Consider the following 11,101-nt stretch of genomic DNA (forward strand, 5'->3'; position numbering starts at 1 on the left):
CTAGCTCTGCTGCTGCTCCACCAGACGGCTAGAGGGAGGCGGTGTTGGGGCCGCGATCACTAGCCCTGTTGCTGCTGTACCAGATGGTGTTGGGGTGGCGCCCCCCCTAGCCTTGCTGCTGCTGCTGCACCAGAAGGTGTTGGGGTCGCGTCCCCCCCTAGCCTTGCGGCTGCTGCACCAGAGGGTGTTGGGGACACGTCCCCCTCCCCTAGTCCTGCTGCTGCACCAGAAGGAGTTGGGGACACGTCCCCCTCCCCTAGTCCTGCTGCTGCACCAGAAGGAGTTGGGGACACGTCCCCCTCCCCTAGTCCTGCTGCTGCACCAGAGGGTGTTGGGGTCACATCCCCCCCCTCTAGCCTTGCTGCTGCTGCACCAGACGACGGTAGTGAGGCATGACCTTGCTGTCGGGGAGGTAGAGGCCCATCTCCAAGGCAACCAGGACGGGGAACTCCAACGGAATCAGCTCCCGGCGGTTGATACGGAAACGCTCCTCCAGCTTCTGCAAGGGGGGAGGGAGGGGGGAGAGAGAGACAAAGAGGTGGGGAGAGAGAGAGAGAGAGAGAGGGGTGGAGAGAGAGAGGGGAGGGGAGAGAGACAAAGAGGTGGAGAGAGAGAGAGAGACAAAGAGATGGGGAGAGAGAGAGAGAGATATGGACTGCTAAAATGGAGAAGACAGTCTGCAATGCTCTATGCAACGTTCTCATCTCTGCAACTAACGGAAAACAAACAAATGTCTTGTATGTTGGATGTGACGATACTATATTATTATTATTGGTAGGATGTGTAGATCTATATCTATATTATTATTATTATTGGTAGGATGTGTAGATCTATATTATTATTATTGGGTCGGATGTGTAAGAAGCAATGTGCCATATTATGGAGTTGTGAGGTCATCAGCAGTTGCCCGTGAGGTCATTAGCAGTCGCCCCGTGAAGTCATCATCACTCACGTCGATCAGCTGGCTGACTTCCTGCTTCTTCAGGTCGCTGCTGATCTTGGCGGCCAGCAGGACGCAGGCGGCAGACACCAGCTTCCTGTTCTGCTTGTTCAGACGGCCCTGCATGACCAGCTTCTCAAAGTAGACAAACGCCATCGCCACGGTGACCGGCTGGAGGCCGCACTCCTCACTCACCGCCCGCATGTCTCTCTTCAAGCTGGGGGGACAGGGGGGACGGGGACATGTTAATATATGTTTTTTAGTTTTTTATATACAGTATATATTTTATATTCTTTTATACAAAAACACAATGAAGCAAAGGAAAAATACATCAAAAAATTAGAAAAATAAATAAATTAAATGAAACACAGAGTGTGTGTGTGTGTGTGTGTGTCGTACTGCATGGCACTTGATTAGGAACATTTGATCAACAAATTACCTAAAAGGAAGTCAGACTGAGTACAGCAGCACAGACGTGGGTGGTTCAGAGGGAGATAAAGGAAGTCAGACTGAGTACAGCACAGACGTGGGTGGTTCAGAGGGAGATAAAGGAAGTCAGACTGAGTACAGCACAGACGTGGGTGGTTCAGAGGGAGATAAAGGAAGTCAGACTGAGTACAGCACAGACGTGGGTGGTTCAGAGGGAGATAAAGGAAGTCAGACTGAGTACAGCACAGACGTGGGTGGTTCAGAGGGAGATAAAGGAAGTCAGACTGAGTACAGCACAGACGTGGGGGGTTCAGAGGGAGATAAAGGAAGTCAGACTGAGTACAGCACAGACGTGGGTGGTTCAGAGGGAGATAAAGGAAGTCAGACTGAGTACAGCACAGACGTGGGTGGTTCAGAGGAAGTCAGACTGAGTACAGCACAGACGTGGGTGGTTCAGAGGGAGATAAAGGAAGTCAGACTGAGTACAGCACAGACGTGGGGGGTTCAGAGGGAGATAAAGGAAGTCAGACTGAGTACAGCACAGACGTGGGGGGTTCAGAGGGAGATAAAGGAAGTCAGACTGAGTACAGCACAGACGTGGGGGGTTCAGAGGGAGATAAAGGAAGTCAGACTGAGTACAGCACAGACGTGGGTGGTTCAGAGGGAGATAAAGGAAGTCAGACTGAGTACAGCACAGACGTGGGGGGTTCAGAGGGAGATAAAGGAAGTCAGACTGAGTACAGCACAGACGTGGGTGGTTCAGAGGAAGTCAGACTGAGTACAGCACAGACGTGGGTGGTTCAGAGGGAGATAAAGGAAGTCAGACTGAGTACAGCACAGACGTGGGGGGTTCAGAGGGAGATAAAGGAAGTCAGACTGAGTACAGCACAGACGTGGGGGGTTCAGAGGGAGATAAAGGAAGTCAGACTGAGTACAGCACAGACGTGGGGGGTTCAGAGGGAGATAAAGGAAGTCAGACTGAGTACAGCACAGACGTGGGTGGTTCAGAGGGAGATAAAGGAAGTCAGACTGAGTACAGCACAGACGTGGGGGGTTCAGAGGGAGATAAAGGAAGTCAGACTGAGTACAGCACAGACGTGGGTGGTTCAGAGGGAGATAAAGGAAGTCAGACTGAGTACAGCACAGACGTGGGTGGTTCAGAGGGAGACTGAGTACAGCACAGACGTGGGTGGTTCAGAGGGAGACTGAGTACAGCACAGACGTGGGGGGTTCAGAGGGAGATGTGATGCAAAGGTTTGCAGATGCAGATGCATGACATGAAAAGAGAAGTACAGACACAGAGCACGGATAAAAGTGGGGCGACGTCTGAGCTGTGTCTGGGCAACGTCTGAGCTGTGTCTGGGCAACGTCTGAGCTGTCTGAGCTGCTGTGTCTGGAAGGAAGTACCTTCTGATCTGCAACGTCTGAGCTGTGTCTGGAAGGAAGTACCTTCTGATCTGTGAGGGTCAGCTGGGTGCTGTGTCTGGAAGGAAGTACCTTCTGATCTGTGGGGCAACGTCTGAGCTGTGTCTGGGCTGTGTCTGAGCTGTGTCTGGAAGGAAGTACCTTCTGATCTGTGAGGGACAGCTGGGTGCTGTGTCTGTAGTGTGCCTGTGTCTGTAGTGTTGTGTCTGTAGTGACACATTTAGTGTTGTGTCTGTAGTGTACCTACCTTCTGATCTGCTGAGGGGGGGCTAGGTGCTGTGTCTGTAGTGTACCTACCTTCTGATCTTGGTGAGGGTCAGCTTGATGTGGGGGAACTTGTCTCTGAAGGTTTCGTTCATGTCTTTCTTCAGGTCAGACGGCTTCATGTACTCGATAACCGTCGTCTGGGAGACAGGGAACAAGATCAATACCAGACTGTGGCGTTTAAGATCTTTTCTGTCTGCCGCAGTAACGCTGTACAACTCCTCCTCCGACCGGCTCGGTCTGGGTGACCAGCGTCAGGCTGGAGGATGTTAAATCTTACCTACTATATACAAGGTCTCAAATGTCTACTGGCCTATCTTTATTTTGTATTTTGATCTATTTTATTTTTAGCCTATTATTCAATTGTCCTTTATTTGGTTGTTGTTGTTTTTGTGTTCTGAGCTGCTGTAATGCCTGAGTCTCCCCTCGGGGATCAATAAAGTACTTATTGGAGCACTTTGAGCTGCAACGTTTGCAGGAAAAGCGCTATACAAATAAAAAGTTATTATTATTATTATTATCTGTCTAAAAAAGAAAAAGAAAGAAAATATATGCATGTAGCGATTCTGTGGTGATGTAATGTTTATTATGTGCAATCAGTGCAATAAAGTTGTAGTTGGAAATTGTTTGATGGGTCGTTTCATGTGTGCGGTAGAGCTACTGTACAAAGTCAGTGCAGTTTGTACGTTTAGTCAGTCTTGTGATGTGCTGTGCTGTCTGGTGATGGAGGCATGCTGTGAGGTCACATGTTCCATGTGTTCCAATGTGCCTTCATCCAGAGTCTTTCTAAGATGCTGAGCTTTTTTTTTACAATATTTTTAAAATGTGTATCATCTGTTATGTGAAGATGCGTGAATATCATTTTATAACTCTTTCATTTAAATGGAAATTAGCATTGACACAACAATATACTGTATGTGTACGATTTCTTTGGCTCAATAAAAAGTCAATAAAAAGTCTTTCTAGGATGCTGACCTTTTTTTACGATGTTTAAAAAAATTGTATCATCCGTTATGTATATGTGAAAATACGAGAATACAATAACTCTTTCATATGAATGGAAATGAGCGTTGGCACAACAATATACTGTATGTGTAAGATTGTTTTGGCTCAATAAAAAAACATTTGATAACATAACATAAAAATGTACAGTATGTATTACATTAGATATGTTAGTATAAACAGTATGAAGTGGCTGTGACTGCTCACCACACACACACACACACACACACACGCGCGCCTGTGAGTGCTCACCACATACGACGCAAATATGAGAACTCTCTTGTGCCGCCCGCCAGGCCACTGGGGATCGCTGAGAAGATTAGGATCATATTCTGCCAGGTCTTCTATAGCTGTGAACATGACACACACACAACCATGATTAATCATAATAAATCCATGTTTCTTAAAGACAGGGTGTAACACACACACACACACACACTCACACACACACACACACACACACACACACGATTTGTCATAAATCCATCCAGACAGGGTGTAACACACACACACACACACACACACACACACACACACCCATGATTAATAATAATAAATACATGTTTTCTAAAGACAGGGTGTGTGTGTGTGTGTGTGTGTGTGTGTGTGTGTGTATGTGTGTGTGTGTGTGTGTGTGATGAAGGTCGGGGCGTACTTCGGTCCTGTCCCACAGCGGAGTTCAGGCGAGAGGGGGTGATGGTCTTCTGGCCGTTGCCACGGTAACGCGTCAGCGGGGTCTGCACGGCGCTGAGCTCCAGACCGCCGCTGCTCTTCTGCCTCACCAGGGCGTTGGTGGGGAACAGCAGGCTGGCGTACGACACCGACTACAGGAGGAGAGAGAGAGAGTTATGACCAATAACATCACACACACACACAGAGAGAGAGAGAAAGAGAGAGAGACACACACACAGAGAGAGAGACAGAGAGACACACAATAATAATAATAACACACACACACACACACACACAGAGACACAGACACACACAGAGACACACACAGACAGAGACAGACACACACACACAGAGAGACAGAGAGAGAGACACACACAGACACACACACACTGACTACAGGAGGAACAGTCATGACCAATAACATCGTAGGACACTGACTACAGGAGGAGCAGATTAATGGTTAATGTGGTCACTCTATCACCTTTGCACTACTGATGTTTACATTACTACCTTTGTACTACTCAACTACTGTACATTGCACATGTCTCCTGATATAGCTTATTTTATACTTCTGCACATTAGATACTGTACTATATTGCATAGTTACCTATTACTACCTCTTGTTCTATTTATATCATGCCCTTATGTCACTATTTGCACTTCTGGTTGGATGCTAAACTGCATTTCGTTGTTTGTACTTGTACTCTGCGATGACAATAAAGTTGAATCTAATCTAATCTAATAACAGAAGGGAGAGAGTCATAACCAATAACAACACACACACACACACACACACACACACACACACACACACACACACACAGAGAGATACACAGAGAGAGAGAGAGACACACACAGACACAGAGAGAGACAGACACAGACACACACAGACACAGAGAGAGAGAGAGAGAGAGACACAGACACAGAGAGAGACACACACAGACACAGAGAGAGAGAGAGAGAGAGACAGACAGACACAGAGAGAGACACACACAGAGACACAGAGAGAGAGAGAGAGAGAGAGAGAGATAGACACACACACACACACACTAGTCTTTCCCTGATTCCTTGTATCCTCTTTCCTTGCCTCCTTAAGACGATTCAAGGAATCAAGGGAAGAGGTTTGAGGTGGGAGCCCCAGCCCCCCAGCCCCCCAGCCCTCCAGGGCGTACCTTGCCGTACGCGCCCATCTGCATCCCCTCCAGCGCCGGGAGCAGGTCGGAGGTCACGCCGGAGGACGTCCTCTGTCTCTGGATGGCCTCCAGCTTTGGGTCGCTGCTGGGGGAAGGGACAACAAACTAGTCACGTCACCGTCACCACAGCTCTATATCAACACCTGTTAGTCAGGGAGGGAGGGAGGGAGGGGAGGAGAGAGAGCGGGGGGGTGAGGGAGGAGAGGGAGAGAGGTGGGCTCTAGTTGGTTGGTGCAGCTTTCAGTACCTGAGGTGAAAGCTCTCTCCATACGGCAGCACAGAGAAAGCGCCACAGAGAGACCGCTTGGCACAGATCAGCATGATCCTGCAGGACACAGATAGCAAGTACAGGCAGACAGAACAAGGCGCAGTGTCAGTCACCACAGCGCTAAGCAACAACCACACTCACACACACCAGCACACGGCAGCTAGCTGTTAGCAGTTAGCCTTAACATGATACAGCAGCTAGCTGTTAGCATTGACATGACACAGCAACATGTAGGCTAGTGTGAACTACGGCGGCGACAGCCAACAAAGCTCCTTTCAGACCAGACCAACAAGGTCGAAAAAAGTATTTGAAATACTTTGAAATACTTTGAGCGTTTGCTTCATTCAGCCTGCCTTGGAAGGTGGTGCAGGGGTTTGCATTTTTGGGACCAATTCCAATCGTCCTATCGTGCCAGGCTCAAGCAGTTGTGCCAAACTCATGCAGTATTTGATATTATTCCAACATAATCTTTCAGACACACACAGAGTACACACAGAGTACACACAGAGTACACACAGAGTACATAGTAACAGCAATCGGCCAGCAAAGGACTACCCTACCAACCAGACATGTGAAGAAGCGAAGTACATTTCTACACAAACGGCATTTCACTACAATTCAAGATCTGTTGATCCGAATCTAGAGACAACCACACAATATTCGCACATACTGTAACCTATGACTATAACCAGTCAATCAGTACAGTACAGCAGTTCAGAGACTAGGTGGGGGGGGGGGTAAAAAAAACACCAACTGAATCTACAGACAACAGCTAAGATGAGGCTTCAGCTCCTCACACAACACCCATCAATAACCTCCAGCCAGCCTCGTCTCCTGGTGGACCTCAGCCATGTAGTAAAAGCTCAGGCCGGCCCTCGGATAAGAGATGTTGATCTGAATCCAACAACAGAGGTTAAAAATAGAGTAATCCATAGAGAACCGCCTCATCCCCTTAGTAGAAGGATTAATTCGTTAAAAGAAGAGGTAAGAAGGTAGGCCTAAATTATCTCTGTCTGTCTGGTCTGTCAACATAGTAATAACATAACTATTGGTTAACTGCTGGTTAAATTGCTGGAGGATACATATAACATACAGCAAGTCAGAAAAACAAGCGTGTACACGTGACTAAACGTGATCTTATCCATGGTGAAATAACATTCAGGTGGGGAGAAATGGGGGGGACTATAAGACCGTGTTCAGTTTGTCTAAATAGATACGATAAGAAGAAAGACCAAACATCTAGTACAGTACGTCTTATCTTTACTTAGCCTGTCTCTGAGGTGAGCAAGTCTCTCTGTCCAATGACAACATGACACACAATATAGCCTTACGCCTCGCTCAGCTTTCTCTGACATGAAAACACATTGAGTAAGAGAGAAAGTAAGAAACAGATAGAGGGAGAGGGGGGAGAGAGGGAGGGAGAGAGAGAGAGAGAGGGAGGGGGGAGGGAGGGAGAGAGAGAGAGGGAGGGGGGGCAGGGGGAGAGAGGGAGGGATGGGATTGAGAGGGTGAGTAGTGGGAAAACAGGGAGGGATAGTGGTGGCCTAGCCCTAGTGGATAGTGAGTTGGACTGGTGATCAGAAGGTCATGAGTTCAAATCCCACCTGGGAACACCACCAAGGCACTTAGCCCAAAGTTAGACCATAGATTACAGACAGGGAGTCCGTCCGTCCCTGTAATCTCTAACTGTAAATCACTTTGGATAAAAAGCATCAGCTCAATGGTAGAAATGTAAACGTAGAGAGAGAGAGAGAGAGAGAGAGAGAGAGAGAGAGAGAGAGAGAGAGAGAGAGTGAGAGAGAGAGAGAGTAAGAGAGAGAGAAAGAAAGAGAAAGAGAGAAAGAGAAAGAGAGACAGAGACAGCTCTGGTTGTTGATGAGTGATATTTCAGTCCCATCTTACATAAGGGCCATTTTACTGTTGGGGCTTTCAAGGCAGGCAGGGTTAGATTTTCACTGGACACCTCTTTGGGATTTGATTGGTCTCCAAGGGTGATTATATTCCCTGTGACAATCCCCCCCGCACCCCTGCTGGTACGGCCTCACAGGCCAGAGTTGTATTAGCTGGATTCCATCACGTCTCTCAGTCGAGACAAGCACTGGAGCAAGGCCCTAGTATTGCACTGCCTGCAGTAAACCTAGCTACAGTATATATTACTGCCTTGTGATACGTTGTTTTGGCCTTTCTCTCTCTTACTCTCTCACCAATTAAGAGTAAGATGAGTCGGAATGCAATCTAACCATAATGTGAGCTGCAGTTTGCAGGAAAAAAATAGTTGTTATTATTATTATTATTATTATTGCATTCAGAATCATTCAGAATCATTATATTATTGTGTCGCAATATTATTGTGTCACAGTGACAAATGCAATTTAGAGCAGGCCAGTCTGTACTTCCGCATTGCGTCTGGAGAACGAGTTATGTAAAGCATTGTTTGGTGTTGGTTGTTTATCAAGTTCACATAGGGTGCATTTGGGCAATCTTGGGACACTTTCTTAAAATCTACCGTGTTTATTTCCTGTTCTAACCAAACCTAGTCAACAAGGGCTTTTACTGTGGGTGTCGGTTTAACACAGATAATATCTGGAATCTTGAAGTAGATTTTTGTTACAATAGGAAATAAAGCACCCTGGAGCTTAGCCGTCCCTTGAGTGTCACATTACCCAATGTCCCAGATTACCCAGAATCCACCACAGATGTAACACCAGTGTCCTCTGCACAAGTCTTCTCTAGAACACCCTGGTATGAGTTGTGTTCACCCTTCCCTCTCCCATACCCGGCTCAGGTCCTTCTGAACTGGACCCCCACTGCACTAACAACACTTATGACTACCTGACTTGGTCACCACCACCTACCTGAGCTCTAGACTACACCACTTGCACCATTGCAAACTGTATGACAGTGTGTGTCACGTCGTACTGTAAGCTGCACAGCATTTTTGCACAAACCTGATACTTGAATCTGAACTTCCGTAATGTTGTTTACACTAAGAATTAGTTGTGGTTGTTTACACTAAGAATGTTGATATGCTGATTCGCATTCTGCCGCTATCACTTATCCTATTATTATTGACGCTCTGACGCTACTGTATACAGGCCTGCAGCCATTGTTGATTGTTGTGTCTATATCCTGCTTATTATTCTTATTGATTGTTGTTTATATCCAGCTTGTTGTATTATTGATTTTGACTTTGTATTTCTGCTGGAATGCCAATGCCTATTTGAACCTGTACCCAAGAATTTGACTCCTTGTATCCGTACATCGATGTAATAACAGCAGTTCTGATTCTGATTCTGGACTCACCTGCTGCCCCTGGTGTCGTACTGTCTCATGGTCTTGATGAAGTGGACCTTCTTGGACACCCTCGGTCCTGGGGACCCAGAGCCATTCCTTGTTCTAGAACAAAATGGAAACCCGTCAAAATGGATCAGGACTGGCGTTGTTTGTTATGCAGCAATACCACACAATGACTTTCTTAGAACTGGGCAGACCACTATGTAGGCTAGATAAATGGACCTTTACTCTTAGAAGATTAAAGGCTTCCACATTGAAACCTTTGAAACATCACAGATTTAGAATTACATAAAAGCAAAATCACATTCTCAGACAATTGTGTAACTAGGGGTTTCTAATATATCCCTCTCTCTAGATGTGATGAGAGGAGACAGATGAGATGATAATAGACCTAGCTAGAATTAAATAGAATTAACGTTCTTATTATAAATATCATTTGAAAACATTTACCCACCACGGCGGACTCAATGCTGTTAAAAATAAACTACTAAAACAGTTGGCGTACAATGAAGTGGGATTGTATAGGTGGGATTGTATAGGTGGGATTGAGATAGGATTTCCCAATGGGGAAACCAAGAAGAGTTTCTTTTCTTATCAATTTTGAATGTTTACAAAAGGCTGAACAACCTCAAAATCAGAGTGCGTCGTCACTTGATCAAACACGTTTAGGACACAGAAACGAACCGACCTGATGATCTCTCGGGAACATGCGGAAGTAGGGCAGTTTTAGTTTTAGCATCTTAGCATATTTCTCAAATATTATTAGAACATAACACTCGTCATTATAACATCTTCTGTCAGTCACAACTAAACGGGCAACAGCGAGCAAAAACGATCACAACCAGAGCAGTTTCATACGAATGAACCCTTTCATTTCTAAGTCTAAGTCATTACGTCTAACTAACAACCCGAAACTCTCAGATGATAGAAGACTCGTGTCGGTACACTAACACACCTCTGCCGTGATTCCGCCGGTATGGAGTTCAGACTCGGTACCGGGCTGAACGGGAACGGAGATTTGGCACCGGGATGGCAGGTGGAGGTGGTCTGGTGTGCGCCGGGGAATGGGGAGAGGAGGAGGAGGGGGGTGTCTGGGGGGGCTGCCACCACGGGGTCCCCTCCTGTCCCCAAAACAACGTTCTCCAAAAACACCTCGTTGCTCCCGAGACCGGCAGCACCCTGGAACACCGCCGGTCCCGTAGCAGCAGACGGAGACGTGACCGTAGAAGGACATGCGGACATGCTCACTGCCAGGGTCCCCGGGGCGGCAGGAGTGGTGGTGGCAGCGCCCCCGGGGACCCCAGAGGGGGGGGACACATGGGCGAAGGTTCCGTAGCTGCTCGCCGCTGCTGCCCCGGGGACCACGGGTCCTCCCGGGTCCCGGCTGAGGAGCTCCCCGGCGCCCGCGTCTCTCTGTCCAACAAGGTTCCCATGGTTGAGATTGTTATACAGAGGCCGCCCGTCCAGAGAGATGTTGTTGAGGAACAACAGGGCCGCCTGTCTGCGTCGTGAGTCTTTGGTTTTCCTCAGGTGACAGTGTTCTTTGTGTGGTTTGTTTGTGGCAGCGCTGCCGCCTCCTGTGAGCTGCTGGCGGCCACAGGCAGCGGTCGTCAT

At 47.4% G+C, this 11,101-nt stretch overlaps 1 protein-coding gene across 1 annotated transcript; it reads right to left on the reverse strand.

The window, feature by feature from the left end:
- Nucleotides 1–352: 352 nt before the first annotated feature.
- Nucleotides 353–11,101, reverse strand: LOC308159697 (CDK5 and ABL1 enzyme substrate 2-like; the record flags this gene model as incomplete). The annotated part of the gene is made up of 9 exons (XM_080533512.1): nt 353–499; nt 953–1,157; nt 3,092–3,198; nt 4,313–4,410; nt 4,716–4,884; nt 5,905–6,007; nt 6,173–6,250; nt 9,497–9,589; nt 10,443–11,101. 9 exons carry the CDS (start codon nt 11,099–11,101, stop codon nt 353–355), a joined length of 1,659 nt encoding a protein of 552 aa, XP_080389638.1.

This window comes from Nansenia antarctica, assembly GCF_963989245.1.
Source record: "Nansenia antarctica genome assembly, chromosome: 6".
Lineage (NCBI taxonomy): Eukaryota > Metazoa > Chordata > Actinopteri > Argentiniformes > Microstomatidae > Nansenia > Nansenia antarctica.